This window comes from Podarcis erhardii (assembly GCF_964252035.2).
Source record: "Podarcis erhardii genome assembly, chromosome: 9".
In the NCBI taxonomy this organism is placed as follows: Eukaryota; Metazoa; Chordata; class Lepidosauria; order Squamata; family Lacertidae; genus Podarcis; species Podarcis erhardii.
Window position 1 is genome coordinate 36683617 of NC_138512.1, and position 17558 is coordinate 36701174.

The following is a 17558-nucleotide window of genomic DNA, read 5'->3' on the forward strand; positions in this document are numbered from 1 at the left end:
TACTAGGAAGTATACAATTTCTGTCTGTGAACCCTGGATTAACTCAGTCTCTGGTGCAAGGACAGTTGTGTCCCCCAGGAGACTATTTTGCCTAATTCCTTTGTTCCAGTTCTGTGGAACAGGGGAACTGGGATGAAGTTTGGAAAAACCCTTGAGTTCCATGGTGCTGCAAGGGAGCCAAAATACTGTTTTCATGGGGCAGATAGATAACTTGAGGCCTGCCTGTTCAAAATTCACATCCACTGATGTCCTTACTTCTGTTTTAGAGAGGTGTGGCCGATTGTTACTCAGCAGCAGCGTAATCTCTAAACCCAAAAAAAGTGCTAGTGTAAAACGCTACTTATTTAATCTCAACCGGCTATGATGATTCAGTGGCAAGGCAAATGCAATTTACACATGCCCTTGGCAGGGTGCCAACACTTGAATAAAATATTGGAAAGGAGGCAGGTAAGCCCTACATAATCAACCACAAGATTCAGTGCCCATTAACTTTGTGGGGTGCTGGCGGCCCCTTCAAATATTTTGAGGCCCTAGGACAGGGGTCTGCAACCCGCGGCTCCAGAGCCGCATGTGGCTCTTTTACACCTTTGCCGCGGCTCCGGGGTGGATACTAGCGAGGGGAGGAGGCGCATTGTGCGCCCCGACACTCCCCACTGTGGCGGGCGCTGTACTGGCTGTGACGTCGCATGGGGGCGGTGCGTGCGTTAGTCACGCACCGTCCTGACGTCACCTTCCTGCCTGCCCGCCCGCTACATTGTAAGGGGCATGTACGCTGGTCACTGTTTTGAAGGGGAGTGAAGAACACACACACACAAAAAGGTAACTTGTTAATTTAATGTTTATTTCTATGAGGAGGAGTAATTCTGAGGGGTCAAACAAAGAAATAATAAAAAAGTGACAAAAAAGTTATTTTTATAATAACGAGTTTTGCGGCTCCCAGTTTTTTTTTTCTTTGGAAACGGGTCCAAGTGGCTCTTTTTGTCTTAAAGGTTGCAGACCCCTGCCCTAGGAGTTAGCTCCTAAAGCCCCGGTTGAGCATTTCACAAGTTCCAATCCTGGGCTAGGTCTAAACAGGTTGTCCTGAGGCTCCAGTCTGGCTGATCTCCAACCCTGGCCATGGCACTCTGGACATCCTCAGGGGCGAATGCCACGGAGCTGAAGCGTGATCATTAAATCCAAAGCTAAACCTTGTTGAACTCTGGCTGAGAGAGGAAGGGCTGGCTGTGCGCCCTAGTGTGCAGGAGCTGCAAGGAGCGGGTTCAAGTTTCTCCTGGCCACCTTGGGGGCAGACCCAATTCCAGTCGCTTCTTTGTGGGTGCCACTCCCCCACACTTTTTAATAGCATTACGTTTCAAGCGCAGTTGCTTCCCTTCCTCCCCCCCCCCCCCAGGTCCCAGGCAGCTCCTTTGAAACCTAAACAGATTACGCGAGGCGCATGAAGGACACGGCGAGCTCGCCGCGCTTCCCGAGGAGGGGATTTGGCTCCAAAATAGGACGCTAAGCCGCCTTGCAGCCTCGCGCTCGGTTTTTCTGTTATTATTACTTCAAGCGGCGGCGCGAAGGGGTCGGGTTCCGGCTAGGCGCTCCCTCGGGTAGAGGAAAGCAGAAAAGAAGCCGTCGACGACAACGGCGCCTCGTCCGCTGTCGCAGCAAATATGGAAGGAGCCGCGAAAGGAAGCGCTTCTTAACCGGGGCCCAGCTTCCCCTCGGTTTCCATGACAGTTATTAGGGCAGCGGAGAAATTGAATTGTCTCCCACAATGCTCTGGAGAAAGGAAGCGGGCGGGGGAAGAGGCGGCGGCGGCTGCGCCACTGGCGAAGCGGCGGAGTTCTCCTGACCCGCAGTAACTCGCCTCACGGAGAATTTCCCCAAACTCCCTGGATTATCATGACGCCTCTTTTTGGGCCGCTCTCTTTCTGCTTAGGTTAACCGGGGTGGATGTGGTTTATATAAATATATTTCATTTTTTCCTTCTTGTTCTTGTTATTGTTTGCGGGAAGACCGCGTGGGTTTGCCCCCCCCCCCGCCCTGCCCTCCCCAAGCTGCGCGCGCTCGAAGCAGCTCCGTGTCTGGCCACGCAAGGATATGAACAATTATTATACAGGTGGGCTCTTCGGAGAGAGCGGAGCTCGGAGGCGTCCAATCAGGCTCCGGCAACCTGCAGCCCTGTCAAAATGCCTCTCCAGCGGATCTCCGTAGTCCCCGCGCGGGAGACGGCCAGCAATGGGAGAAGTTCGATGGGCAGAAACAAAGAGAAGAACAAGGAAGTCGAGGTAAGAAGAGAGCAGGGGCGCTCGGCCGGGGCAAATCGCGCTTGCCACGGCCCCAAAGGGTGGGAGGAAGATCCACATGCCCCACCCCCCACCCATCCCGTTGATAGAGGCAGGGGGCGTGAGGTTTGGAGGGCAGCTGCTGCACACATGGTTGCGGCGCGCGGAGATGCAAGTCTTCCCTGACGCCTGAAATGCAGGATTCTCAAATGCATCCCTGGGTGATGGGAGGGGTTGGCGCATGTATAAGGGACGGCGCTGAGAAGAGGATGCAAATGTTTCGCGTGAGACTCCCCTAAGGAGAGAGTGTGTGTGTGTGTCTCTGGGTGCAAGGGAGAGATATGGTCCAGTGACTTAGGCAGACAATGGGCATTGTTCCTTCTGTACTTTTCAGGTGGCTGTGCTGAAAGGCAACAAAGCGTCTTGTTCCAGAGGAGGCGGGTGGTGGTGGTGGTGGAGAGCGTTGCAAAAGGAATGACATAAAGCAAACCCTTTCTTAAATGGAAAAAGGCAATAAAGTAGCAATATCAGTAGTCCACTGAATGTGCATGTGTGACGTGCATGCATATTTAAGAATTCTCTGTTTTCATGTGAAACCCATCTGTTTCCCCCTTTCCTATTTCCATTGTTCTCTGTCTTACATGGAAGAAACTCTTGTTGTTGAATAATAAATTATGGGCTCCTAAATGCTTATACGTATATAGTTAACAGTCCACAAGCAATAATTAAGACGTACAGAAGTATTTTGTGGCACAGATTCCAGTTTACGCAAGGTAAATATATGCAGGTGACTTTGTAGTTAAATTATTTGATGAGGTGTGGAAAACTAACTGCTGTGACTCCTGAAGCCACTTGGCTCCTTTTTAAAAATGTTGCCTAGTAAACATGCATAATTAACCTTTAACACACACATTTTCAGTTGTGAATAACTGTGGCAGGAAGAGAACAAATGGGAATATTTGAATGTTTGACTGGGGAAAAATTGACTGCATTTCCATGTTGCATTTTACTGTAACTCTTTTTTTAATGGTTTATATGACCCCCTTTTCGGTTTCAGATTTCAACAGTTTATGCCTTCGCAATTTGTCTAGTTGTGTAAAATAGCAGTAGATTTATTAACACTTGGCTGAGAGCCTCCTTTAGCCTTTGCAGTTGACTTGTAACTATAATGCAGTGATTATGGCTCCCTTATTCCCAGCTACAGCCTCCTCTGATGTTATTCTTCCAAAGCAATTAAATAATGTTTCCCCTAAAATGGACTGAAATAAATAATCAAACATGATGCTGAAAACTGTGAAGTATCAGATTAAGAGTTTTCATTGTTGAGGGACTAACTTTAAAGTGAAAGTGGTTCAGAGAGGGGAAAAAAGCTTGGAAAAGGGGGAAAGTATAAAGTTGGCAGAATGATGAGTTAACAGCATAATTCTCAGTTACGTAAGTGTTTTAGGGTGAGGCAACAGAGTTGTTGTCATGGGAATGTAGGGAGCTGCTTTATACTGAGTCAGACCATTGGTCCACACTGGCTGACAGTGGCTCACCAGGGTTTCAAACAGGGATGTCTCCTAGCCCTACCTGAAGATGCTGGGGATTGAAGCTGGTACCTTTTCCATGCAAAGTGGATGCTCCACAACTGAGCTCTTGTCTCTTCCAGAACCCATTATGCAAACACAGACAAAATGATAGATTTCTTTAATGGATTCTTTCCTCATTTTGAGGAGGGTTTTTTTTAAAAAATGAGGTGCTTAGTTGTGTGTAATTTGAGTTTAGTTTAATTTGAGCTTGAGCTGCTTGTTAAAAGCATTGCGTTTCAGAACCTCATGGTGGGCTACGGAAGCAGTATTCAAGAAGGTTCAGAAACCATCGGAAAAACAAAGGTTTTGATGAAAAAAATGAGAAAAGATATGTGTGGTAAGATTCTCTTGTGCAGAATCTTTCCACTTTCATTCACATTACTCCTCTTTCAAAGAAAACAAAACTTCCTACACAAAACTGTTCATACACAGTCGTGAGCGTCTGGTAGATCCATGAATGCTTTATTCAGATCCTTGGAAATCATGGTCCAATCCTGAACAGTGTGTTCTATGTATGAGTAGCCTAGATTCACAGTGTACCTGAATGACTTGTCTGAGGGTAAATTGGGGGAGGATATGCAGTTTTGAGCAGCATTCAGTGTACTTTAACGTGTCTGAAAAGACCCTCTTGTTTTTACTGCTCCATGGTTTTGTTTCTGTCTTTAAGCAGTGCCGTGGCTACTGGGGGAGAGGGGGGCACTAGCCAGGCTTTTTGTGCAGGTGAAGCCTCCAGAGGGTTGCCATTGAGCCTCCCAGCCTCTGTGTGTGTGTGCAGTCATGCAAATGTGCATGGGGGCTGCCTAACTGGGTCTTTGACCCAGGTGAAATAAAGCCTAATTTTGCCCTTGCTTTAAGTTAAGTGTGCATCAATCTCAGTTGCAAAACTGGAACTCTTTCAATTCTACATGCTTTCCAGACTTGGGGTCATTTTAGCAGATCTGATCAGTAAAATAGCCTCCTGGTCCTATAGCTGTTTCTTCTATAGAACTGTCAGACTGGAGGACACTTTCTTGGAATTTCTGTTTTGATCTGCCCCAACCCTCCCTCCAAATCCCTTGCCAGACTAATCTTGGGGGCACATTCTTCTTGCTCCATATCCTCCATTCTCTTCACTTTGACCACATCAAAAGATTCCCCAACTTTACCACTTGAGGAAATGATCCTGTAGTCAGTAGTTCCCTTCTTCAGCATTTCTATTGTTAAAAGTGATAATAATGAAAGGAATTGCTGTTTTCTGTTCTGAGAAATGAGAGCTGAATGTCATGTTTCTGAAATAGTGGATGAAGTTGAGACATCAGCCCACTAACTTAACAAATTTGGTTTACGAATTTCTTTCAGGGAATCTTTTTCCATATAAACTTGTTTGCTATGGAACCCCACCACATTAAAGGTGATGTGGGACATGTTCATTCTAGGGCTTACATGCAGTTCCCCCAGGGCACTGGAAGGTCTGCTGAATCTCACTGTTGCCCCATGGGAACTGAGAATGAAGTCTACCACATGTAGATAGAGCATGGTGAGCAAGCTGTCTTTCCAGGGAAGCTTGTCTTCTGCTACTGTTTGATTTATTAGGGAACATCTGATAAGCCATCATGGGACTCTTGAACACTGTTTGAAAACCTCACTGAACTAGCTCCTCCACTAAGCAGCTATGATTAAAAACATTTAGTCTACTAAGGTATAGAATAGAATAGCACAATCTTTTGCAAATTTATTCGGGAGTAAGTCTTGCTGTGTTCAGTGGTGGTTACTTCCAGGAAAGCATTCATAGAATTGCCACTTTAGACTATAATTCTAAATGCAAGGCTTGAAAGTGAATGTTCTCAGGTTCACAGCCTGAGATTGGTTCACATTGACAAAGTCTCTACTGCAGTTGCGTACTTTGGTGCATGATGATATGAAAAAAGACTGTTGTGAGACCTACTATTTGCGTGGGGAGATGCATGGTCATAGCAGTTGTTATAGCTGTACCTTATCCAAGATCAGCAAGGATTGACTGGCTCCTTGTGTGTATAGTATAGTCCATGCTTGCCTTTCTCCATGCAGCTGTGTCTCAATTGTGCAGGGGAATTTGGCAGTGTGACCATGCCTGATTCCATTGTGTGTCTACCATCTGCTGCACAGAATAATAGGTAGATGTAGCTTTTCCTGCTGCATGCTAGTGAGGGCAGTAAAGGTAGGCAGCAGAATGTTAATGTTTTGCTATAAAGTTCAGGTCTATGAGAGCTTGCGCAGTCTAGTGGCTAAGATATTTAGTTACAAATTGGGAAATCTTTGGTATGAATCTTATTTCTGCCATGAACTCACTGTGTGTTCACAGGCAAGCCATTTTCTCTTCTCTCAGCTTTCATTCCTGATATTGCAGATGACAACACTGATCTATTAGCTATTTTATCAGGGTTGCAGTGATATAATGTGAAGCACATTACATGTTTTAAAAGGCTATATGTATGTTAGTAATTATTATGTTGTGCTACATGTTTTATTTCTGTGTGTTTGTCTCCCAAGTTTTATGCTTGTTCAACAAGGTGCACATATGTGAGGGATAGACAATTTGGTTGGTACTGATGATGCTTTCCTGTTTATAGCTGGATTCTGTACGTCAGGGAATTTCTCTTAAGCTGAGAACTAAAATGTAAAGCTCTGAACATCTTTCAATGCAAATCTTAAATTACTTAGGCCAAAACAAGTGCCTTGTATTCACTTCATTGCTGCCTACAATCCCTGTAAAATATTGAACATTTTTTTATGGAGATAAGGCAAAAGAAAATATTGCTTGCTATTCTTCAGTTTAGTGCTTGGCTGCAGCAGTTTCTTAGTAGATGCTTTATTTAATAAGTTGACTATGTAACTGGAATTGGTTACAGGTTGAACACATTCAGGTTTCTTGTTAAGAACAACTGCTAGAAATGCAATTCACTAATCTCAGAAGCAGCACAGTTTACTAATCCAAATAGTGTATTGATGATGAGTTGAATAAAAGTAATCATTTAAAATCTGTTGCTCTAACTTAGTCTAAAGCATTATGTAACCATTCTTCTTCAATTGAATTGAGGGTTTTTGGAGGCAAGTACTTTGCAGCCTTGAGAAATGTGCTACAAAACCTTGTTTTAGACCTACTTTTCAGAAAGTAGAGTTCACCAACTTTCTTCTAGTTCTGCAGTTGAAAACTAGAACTTTAGTTTCACTTTATTATTAGCATTGTACTTCATATGCAGGGATGTGTTTGGCCTCTGGCTTACCCAGCACTGCACTAAATTAAGTTGCTTTGGGGTGCCCTGGACAAGATAAAGTGACTAACAAATTTAAAACATAAAAAATGATAATATATGACTAGTACCTTGGTAAATTCCTCTAAGACTACAGTCCTTTGCATATGGCCTAGGGATATGCCTCATTTAACTTAGTGGGACTGGTTCCAGTGAATTCTTCTTTAAAAAAAGAACAACTTAAATCCAACAAAACAAGCTCTGTGCAACTTAAATATTGCTAAGCTAATCACCTAATGAGCATGTGAGAGAAGGAAAAGTTCCATTTAATACTGTAAAGCATTGCAGTCATTAATGAAGCGCGGTAGATGGCCTTGGGCAAGTCTCTTCGCCTAACTTTACTCAGAGTTGTTGGCAGGGTAAAGTGAGAAGGGCAGAGGAATAGAGACATAGGAATCAGAGCATTCATCAATCTAGCTCAGTTCTGCCAAATAGACTGGCAGTGGGTCTCCAGGGTTTTGGACAAGTAGTCCCTCCCAGCCCCACCTGGAGATGCTGGGGATTTACTCTGGGACCTACCACTGAGCTAGCCTCTCCCCTCCCTATACCACCAAGAGCTTCTTGGAGGAAGAGTGATATTAAAATGTGTTATTAAAATTCTGTTTTTATAGTAAAGTAACTAGAAATGTCTGTCTAGTCCACAAATATATATAGCAAAATGTTTATTTATTGAAAACCTTGAATTTTCAAATGAAATATATTAAAACCCTTCAACCCCCCCCCCAACAAATTATTTGAGATTACATTAATTTTGAAGCTTCTAGATTGAGGTACAGAAACATTAGCTGCAAAATGAATAATTTCAGCACATTGGACAGTTATCAAGGTTTGTGGTGATATTGTATTGATGCACTTTTATATACATTCTTTATGTTATAAATAATATAAGTCAAAACTAATATATTTAGCCATAAAGTCACTCAGAGCTGGTTACAAAATTAGTTTTTTGCACTTAATATTTCAAGCTTCTAAAAGCTGAATCATTGTGTATTTTTTCTAAAGTACAAAATTAACAGGAGAGTATTTGCCTCTTAGAAATGGTAATTGGAATAAATTGCATAGAGTGATTCATGAAAATGGCCTCCTCACATGGTACAATTGGGGTTTGATTTTCACAACAGGAAATTGGTGGAAGGCTGAACCAATGATCAGTTGATTACCATGTTTCCACATTCCATGTGTTAGCATACTTGATGTCATTTTATAATTTTGTAGAGTGTAAAGGGTTCCTTGTAGATCTCCACTCAGCTGCTCAACAATATCTGAAACCCTTGCCAGAAGAGTTGGTGCTCTTCATGCCTCTCTAAGGAAGCTGGAAAGGCTTTAAAGGGGTATTTGTGGTTGTGCTCTTCCACTGATTTGCACATTAAATGTCCTTCACTTCAGGCTTTAATGTTCTTCATTTCAGTATTTCATTTCTTCTGCCCATTGCCATTCTATAACATGCCTAAACTTACGTTTGTACCCAAACTTTCAATGCTGTAATCTGTTTTCTGCAGAAGATCATAAGAATGTGAGAGGTAACAACCTATTCTATTAACTAGCTGTTATTCAATTAGCCAGTTGTTTTGAGGTGTTGCAGTAATTTGATCTTAGACATAGTAATGGCAAATCTATAGTTTGTAGCTGTTCCCCATTCTGTGGTGTATTGATGCATATACTAATCTGTTGACTTCTTTGTAAAGACCTCTGTGGTCCTTTATCTAATATTATTAAGAACTGAAAAGGGACTTTCCATGAACCCTTTTCCGTATGAATGCAGCTAAATATTTACTGACATGTTGCAAATTAAAACTTGAAGCTCTCTCACTGTATCCCACACACTGTGAAGAAGAATCTCTGAATTAATAATGCGGGTGGCGTTGTGGGTAAACCACAGAGCCTAGGACTTGCCGATCAGAATGTCAGCGGTTCGGATCCCCATGATGGGGTAAGCTCCCGTTTCTCGGTCCTAGCTCCTGCCAACCTAGCAGTTCGAAAGCATGTCAAAGTGCAAATAGATACCCCTCTGGCGGTAAGATAAACGGCATTTCTGTGTGCTGCTCTGGTTTACCAGAAGCGGCTTAGTCATGCTGGCCACATGACCCGGAAGCTGTACACCAGCTCCCTTGGCCAATAAAGCGAGATGAGCTCCGCAACCCCAGAGTCGTCCACGACTGGACCTAACGGTCAGGGGTCCCTATACCTTTACCTAATTCATATTAATTTAGAACTAGGTGAGCAGACTATCCTGCCCTCTCAGTACATTGTAAACAAAGTGTTCAAGTTGAGTGGAGCATAAAAAATAATTTCTCAGGAAAAAGAAGACCGAAAGAGTTTCTTTTCAACAACAGAACTGTGTTAACCAAGTCGTGGCAACCTACAAAAATTGTAATCAGTGGGCTAGCTACAGCAGGTATTTATTGCTATTCAGTAAAACATATACAAACCCTGTGTTGATGCACTGGACGAGGGAGTAGGGCATTGTGGTTTTCTTATTTTTCTGCAGCACCACAGACCAGCTTGCAAGAATGTTACTGGGGCAGGTTGTAATAAGACCATGATGGTAGGTAGGGTATAGGGAAAACAGAAGCTGTGATATTTACTCTGCATCTTTTTTAGATGTAAACACTTAGAAGTAAGTTTTGCTGGATGTTTGAATGATGTGATCTGACTCTGTGTGAAGAGCCTGTGCACATAAAACCTGGAAGCTGTTTGTTTTTCACTTTGCATGTAGGCTTTTGTGTGCATAGGGCACATTTAGCCAGGCCAACTCTGTGCTTGCTCTACATGTAGCAGACGGGACATTTAAACTGGCCTACCGGGAATAGTCTTGTGTAGAGAACTGAAGTTTTATACAGTCTGGTCAATATAAAAGATGCAGAATTCTGTGAAGTGTTTTCACTGTGACACTGGATGTTGATGATAATTTAGACCCTTATGCTGGACTTCAGAAATCACTTGTGTTGGAGTTGCTTTGTGTTGATCCAGAGAGGAAAACGTCTGTTGTTATACTCCAGCTACAGAAACATAATACTGATAAAATTAACTTGGGGGGGGGGGGAACAGAATGTATGTGTTTATACATGAATAATACTCAATCAACAATATTTTATAATTTCCCCTTGCCCTGCAATCCTTCCCTTTTGCAAGTTGCATTCAATTAGATTAATTATATGTTGCCAGAGTTTCCCTGTTGCAGACTTCAGAAGTACACAGTGCTTGTAATATAAATGGTTTTTCTGCGTACTCATACAAGATGGCTCAACTTTAAGTTCTGTTATTATTTCAGTGAGTTCTAAACAGTAGGCAGAAAATGCATTTTTCCCTAAGCTGGCTAGGGAAACCATAGTGGAAGAGTGGGAAATTGCATTGTTAGATATAAGTTATAGCTTGAACTCATAGTTCACTGGCAGCCTTGTACCCTTGTACCCAGCCTTGCTTAGGAATTCTAAGAAACCAAAAAATCTGCACTTTGAAAAATTCTTTCCACCATCTTGATTAAGTGTGTTCAATTGTATCCAAATATAGACAAAAACCTGTTACGTTATATCAGGAACCTTCATCCAAAATTTGGTTACAACGTCTTAGGATGTATCTAAATGCACAGAGAACAACTTTCCAAAATGTTTATTATGCTAGCTGAAGGTACCCAGTCATGCCCAGGAATTCTAGGTAAAAATGATTTTTTTAAATGATATTTATAAATGAATAGTGTATTTTACTTTAGGGCTGTGCATAAAGGGCCCTGACCTAACTGGGATCTAGCCACAAATAAATTTGAGAGTAATGTAATGTTCAGGTGGAGGCAGGCGAAGGAGACACTGCAGCTGCAAAAGGCAGGATGGTTCAATACTGCAGAGTGATGCTTTGCCAATCTGTTCCCTGCAGGAGACATGCTAGTAAAGCACACCCTACAGCAATAATGGTAGTTCATTCTTGCAGTGCTACTTAATGTATTTGGATGCTTGGTCTCCCCATTCTGCAGCCCTCTCAGCACATCATTGCCCTTAGTGGGTCTTGGTTCAGTATGGTTCAGGTCCCAGCTGTTCCCAATAATGCCATCTTTGGCTGCTACTTAGCTAGCTGCTGCTGTGTGGGGCTGTTTGAAAGCCTTCTTGCAAACTGGCCTGGGGTTGCCCTTTGCAGAGGCTGTGGGAATTTCCTTCTTCCCACATTTGTGGTGAGTTGGGCAATGTTATGTTCAGAGGTGTACAATTCAGTGCAGTTTGGAATAGTTCAGTCTTTCATCTTGATGCAAAATGGTATCTGATGGTGACTAAACATAAACCAAAACCCACTCAGTGATCTTGGGAACCATCACGTTAGATTGGATGATGATATCTCCAGAGATGCCAAAATTGGTAGAGTTTGAAACTGTAATGCCAAATTGGGCAGTGCTGCATCAAATTATCATAGAAATCATAGATTGGACTTTTTGGTCCACCATCTCAGATTCAAAGTGACTTGCAATGGTGTTCAAATTGGCTCCTCAACCTCAGGAACTGTTGCCACATTGGGTGATGATGTCTTAAGAGTTGTCCAAATGCATAAAAGCAAGGAGACAGATTGATGAACCACTAGTCTCTTTTTCCCTTTTTTCCACTTGCACATGGGATGGGTGGATAAAAATAGTTCTGTGTATATTTTTCTAATAGATGGGAAACAGTGAATTGAAAATAGATACAACAAAAGGTGCAGTTGAGGATGCAGCATTGCTATATTTGACTTCTAGTTATCAAGTGAGGAAAAATATTTCACCTTAGTTTTAGTAAAAAAAATATTGGTACTAATATGCTGCACAACACACCCCAATACCCTGTATGGCAAGTGCATGGCTGGGTGTTTCTTTGAAGTTAGGGGAATTGTATTTTCCTTGTCAGATGGGAAAAAGCCCAATGAATAAAGAAGGGGAAATACTATGAGGAGGGATACTACAAGAATACACCTGGCAGAAGCTTGATGTATAAATTTTCTGACAGAGATGCAATGATAAATAGCATCACAATGGATGTTTTTTTCTCCCTGATGTGAAAGTAGAAGCAAGTTATCATAGCTTCACATCTTGGTAGTTAAATTGGGGGTGGGGTGGGGATGATAGTGACTTGAATGTAATAGTGATTTTCAATTGGGAATAAGAGCACGTGTGTGGTTAAATTCAAGCCAGTGACTGAAAGAACATCTGACTATAGCATTAGCAGGGTATATTTGGGCTCTTCTAACTGGAACATGGGATCTAAAGCATAAGGGCTTGCAAAGAGAAACAAGAGAGCTAGAAACAGCTGCAGCTGACTTAAGAATTGTATCATGTGACACTCTGGCATCATGTGATGTGGTGTCTTGCAGGCATTGTCCTAAAGCCTTTCCAAGCTGTTATGTGATGCACGTTAGGCATATAATAATGGCCTTGCCTGCAGAATGTAAGAAGAGCTATGCCTGTATCATCTAGTCCAGTACTTTATTTCCAAGAGTGGCTAGTCAGATGCTTCCCTTTCAGTGTAAAGCAAGTATAAAAATGACACCTGCTCATGCAAAAAATAATAGTAATATAATTTACACATGCCCTCTCAGGAGGTGTGAGCTGGCAGTGGCTGACCAGGAATTATGGTAGACCTTGTGGTTGTAGTGGATAGTGCATGACAGCTGTGAAAAAGGCAGATTCCGTGTTATGGATCATTAGGAAAAGAGCTGAAAATAAAACTGCCAGCATATAATTCTGTGGTGCAACCGCATGTGGAATATTGTGTACAGTTCTGGTTGTAGAGTTGGAAAAGGTTCAGAAAAGGACAACCAAAAATGATCAGGGGGCTAGAGTATCTCCTCTATTAGGAAAGGCATTTTTTTTCTTGTGGTTCAGAGAAAAAGGCAAGTACCCAGTGACATAGAAAATGGCAGGGAAAGAATGGACTTAGTGATTTCTCTGGAATCTCTTTTTAAAATTATTTTTTACATGCCAAGCTTCCTCCTAAAGGAAACCAAACACTTAAAAACAATTCCAAAGCAGACGCAGACTGGGAAAAAGTGCTACTTAAAAGCCTTGTAGAAAGAGCAAGGTCTTCAGTAGGCTGCAAAAAGGCAAACAGAGAGAGCACCTGTCTCATATTTAACAGAAGTTGCTGTTGCATTTGCCTCTTTAAGCTCCTCCTGGTTCTAGGAGGCAGTGGGTGATGTGGATTTGACCAGACCGCCCCTTGCCTGAACAGCCTCTTCCTCCACTTCTCACACAACCTGCACCCCTGCCCTGCCTCTGACTGCTCAGACTCATTTCCTTCCACCAGCCTGGGCTCCTACCTTGCGGGTGGCATAAAACCCCGTATATCACTGGCCCCCTCTCCCAGATCAGCCTCAGTCTCCCCTGGCTCCATCAAACATTCATCAGAGCTCTGCCAGTCCTTCCCAGATGTGCATCAGCCCCAGCAACTTTGGCCAATGTTCAGGGATGACAGAAGTTGTTGTTGAAAAAATACAGTGGTACCTCAGGTTACATACACTTCAGGTTACATACGCTTCAGGTTACAGACTCTGCTAACCCAGAAATAGTGCTTCAGGTTAAGAACTTTGCTTCAGGATGAGAACAGAAATTGTTCTCCGGCGGCATAGCGGCAGCAGGAGGCCCCATTAGCTAAAGTGGTGCTTCAGGTTAAGAACAGTTTCAGGTTAAGAACGGACCTCCAGAACGAATTATGTACTTAACCCGAGGTACCACTGTATGGAAATACCACACTGGCAACTCCATGGGATACATTCTCTTGTGATGCTAATTTGTAGTTTGTGTGCTCCAGTTGTGGCTTCTTTGCACATCCAAACCCACCCTGGACAACCAGCCAGAATTTGAAAACACGGCTTATGAATCTTGTCTTATTTTAACCATGGTTTGTTGTTCTATCCAGACCTAGGATCTTCACTTAACTTTGGTTTGTTTTGGTGCCATGCCCCAGCTGCTCTCCAAGCTACAGAGGCAAGAGTAGCTAGAAAATGAAACCAGTCCTTTGACTAAGTGACTGTTGGTTTCACTTTGCCAGAAATAGTGATCTTGCGCTCTCTTTCTCATCATTTTGACCGGCAACAGGCTCCTTTTCCTGCGCAACACTACCATGGTCATCAGTACCTTAAGCCAGTTCACCTTGCATTCCAGCTGCTTTATAAGGGGAGGAAAATGTAGACAGACCACTCTACTACTTTTCTAACATCTATGCAAGGCTGCATATTGAAGGCACAACTTAACTTTTAGGTAGTTTCCCTTATTGTTACATCTACTTAAGATGGTACAGGAAGCTCTTAGAAGGAAGGAAAATAAAATACTGACTATTTCCACTTCACTCTTCAGGGTTTGTTTGTTGGCTTGGCTAGCTGTTGCCTAGAAATTCTAGTTCATGGCTGCAAGGTTCTTGGGTGAAACAACTGCAGTTTCTTTGCTTGCCTGAGGGACTTATTGTGACTTGCTCGACAAACCATGGCTGATTCATGGAAGCTGCTATTCAGAAGAAGATTTTGTTCTTTTCTATGTTCTTCCTGCCTTGTGTTCCTTTCCTTCCTCCTGTATTTGGTTTGCTTTTTTTCATTTCAATATAGTTTGTTTTATTATAGTCATAAATCTGTATTTCTGTACTGTCTCCTGCACGTGATCCACATGTAGATGCTTTGCATAATAATTGGTCCCCATTATCTTCCTATGTCTGGGGATGTTTGTACCTTTTGTCTGTTCTCTGGAGTCTCCTTTAGCCTACATCTATAGAGATTTCTGTACCTTTGATAGATCTTTCTATTGCAGGGAGTACTATAGATCTGTTTTGAGCTGTCTGGAAAATTATTTCATTTGCCATCATATTGGTATATAAGAATATCTTGGATAGTGCATCCACAATTTAGGTATATACTCACAAAACTTCCATTTTGTGCTTTCTTTGACTTAAAGTTAAAAACAAGACAGATGATTACACTAAAAATGTTAATTAGCTACAGCAGTATAAAATTATGCACAGCATACAAGCTGAAAGCTTCCAAATTATAGCTTCCTCATAAAGTGTAAGAGCCACACTGTGTATTTATAAATTAAGAATTCCATAACTGTTGTACAAGTTGCCATTAAGCATTTTTAAAATGTCATGAGTTGTAATGCTTTAGATTTTAAGTTACTATTTTGGGTTTAAGTGCATCAGTATTGCCTTCTGTAATGCTCTAAACAGCTCCTTTGTAGTGCCTTCTAGATTATACAGTCTATCCCAATCCACAGCAAAAATACTAAAATGGCTTGGCTCTATGATGAGTTCCAATAATGTAACATAATGTGCACATGTATGTTTTTCCTGCTAGGACAAATAAATGGTAACTGTGGGGATAACGGGAAGCAATTGAGAAAGGGGCAAAGGACAGCATTATGCCAAGTTCCTAGCTTCTCTTGTTCGTCTGTAAAATGGGGGGAACCACAACCCTGCATCAAAGAGGTGTTCAATAATATAAGAATAATGTAAATTATTCCATACATCAAAGGTGCCATAAATATTTATTTATTTAACAAAATCTTGATTGTAGAATGAACCCGTAATGGTTTACAAAAAAGGGGGTGGGTGGGGGTGGGGGCATATCATGAACTTGTCCTCCAACTCTGGCCATGCTTGCTAAGGCTGATGGGAGTTGTAGTTCAGCAATATCTGGCAGGCCAAAGATTCCCCACAACTGCTATAAAGACTCTTATTGTCTGTATGTCTGGTTCTGAGGCTGTCTGTTTTTCAAGTGATCCTGCTGTCACTTCCTTTTCCACCTGGAGTTCAAAACATATACTTTGCTTTGTAGAGTGGCCAGATTCAAATGTTTCAATGGGGGATTGAAATTCCCATTCTCTCTCCCAAATCTCGTCCTTTGTCCTTTTCCTCTGAACAGCAGTGCTGCATGCTCTCTTTATGCAGGCCTCTTAACCTGCTGTGATATCATAGAGCAGGTAAGCCACAGCTGTGCTTTTCGTACATGGCTATTGTGGGGGCATTGATGCTCCACAGAATTGTGAGTGGATAGTGCTAAGGTTTCATGGGATGCTCTGGGCATGTCTATCACTATTTCTATATTTTCATTTTTATTGTTATGCTGTTGATGCTGCTGGTTGATAAACATGGCTATGTTGTTGCAGTGGTAACTGGTTGTGTAGCTATGCAACAGAACAGGGTCATAGGGGCTTCTGGTGATCATTTAATATACCCCCATATTAAATATGTGTGCCATAGGTATTGAGAAAATATTTTTCCCCAGCTTAGATTTTCATAGAAAGCCCAAAAACTTGTGTAAAACTAGTGTGGCCATAGTTTCAGTGAGCATAGCTGCATCTGCCATTGATTCCTAGGAATCTATATTCTCTGTGGCCCATTTAAAAGTGAAATGCTTTCAAGCAGCAAAACGTGAATCATGAATCTAGTTATAGTGACATCTTAAAAGGCATATAAAGATGTAGTCTCCCTGATAGTGGAAACCAACACGGATTGACTGGGTTGAGAACTGAATGCTATCAAGTTCAAACAGTGCCTTCTTAAAATAAAATAAAAAATGAGGCGTCTTGTGTGTTTTGCCCAGTAACTGCCAATGCTGGATCAAAGTGGCTTAGAAACATGACAAGGCTTAAAAAGGAGTTTCCATTTTAATGGTGGGAACTACTACATTGAATTTCAGAATGTTGTGTGCATGCTGTTGACTTCTAGGGATCGCAGTCTTAACTTCTTGAGGAATTGAACCCCATTTCAGTTTCAGAAGTCACGGTTAAAATGTAAATTGAAGGAACTGCTATGCATATTAACTAACCAACTTTAATTTGAGTTATTCACACAGAGTAATGAATACCTTGTCCTTAATTTGTACCTTTAATAAATTTGTGAAATATAATCTCTTGCTTTTATTAGTTTCTGTTTATTGGTTTGGGTCTTCATTTAATTATCCAACTTATCTAAGAAGATTGCTACTTCACCAACTTTCAACATTGATGCTGCAAGTTTTGTTTGAAGAAACAATAAAGGAACAACAAACTGAATGAATACCAAAGTACATAATGGAGAAATGACAGAATACTAAAGCACAAGAGATCAAACAAATGAGCATTCAAGCACCCATACTGCAATCTTTGAAAGTGTTTTTTTACTTAATCCAAACAGTTTCAAAGATTGCGTGATTCACTGAATTTAAAATTCACTTTGAATGTTTTGGCCTTAGAGGATAGAAAAGAGTGAATAAGCAAGCTGATATATGGAATATCTAAAAAAGAACTCATTGCTCTTGCAGAAAACAGAAAAGGCGTGCTTAGTTTTGCAGCCTAGATTTGCACACATTTGAATAAAGAAACTTCTAACGTAACAGCTCTACTAAGCCGTAGTTTTCCTCCATTGCTGTCTTTTGTGTAAGAAGCAAGAAGTACAGCTTCACTGTTGCGGGTGAAATCCAGTGTTGTCATCCTGCTTGTAGGTTTTGATCAACAGCTTTTGATCCAGTGA

General features: G+C 41.8%; 1 protein-coding gene across 3 annotated transcripts in view; it reads left to right on the top strand.

The window, feature by feature from the left end:
* Window positions 1-1425: 1425 nt before the first annotated feature.
* MARCHF1 (membrane associated ring-CH-type finger 1) overlaps window positions 1426-17558 on the top strand; it is a 119960-nt gene continuing 103827 nt past the window's right edge. The window contains exon 1 of one of the 3 annotated variants that reach the window (XM_081875477.1): window positions 1426-2273. In XM_081875477.1, the coding sequence (XP_081731603.1) occupies window positions 2175-2273 (99 nt within the window). In that variant the 5' untranslated portion in view covers window positions 1426-2174. The remainder of the gene's footprint in view (window positions 2274-17558) is intronic. The other 2 variants (XM_081875473.1, XM_081875474.1) reach the window with 2 other exon arrangements.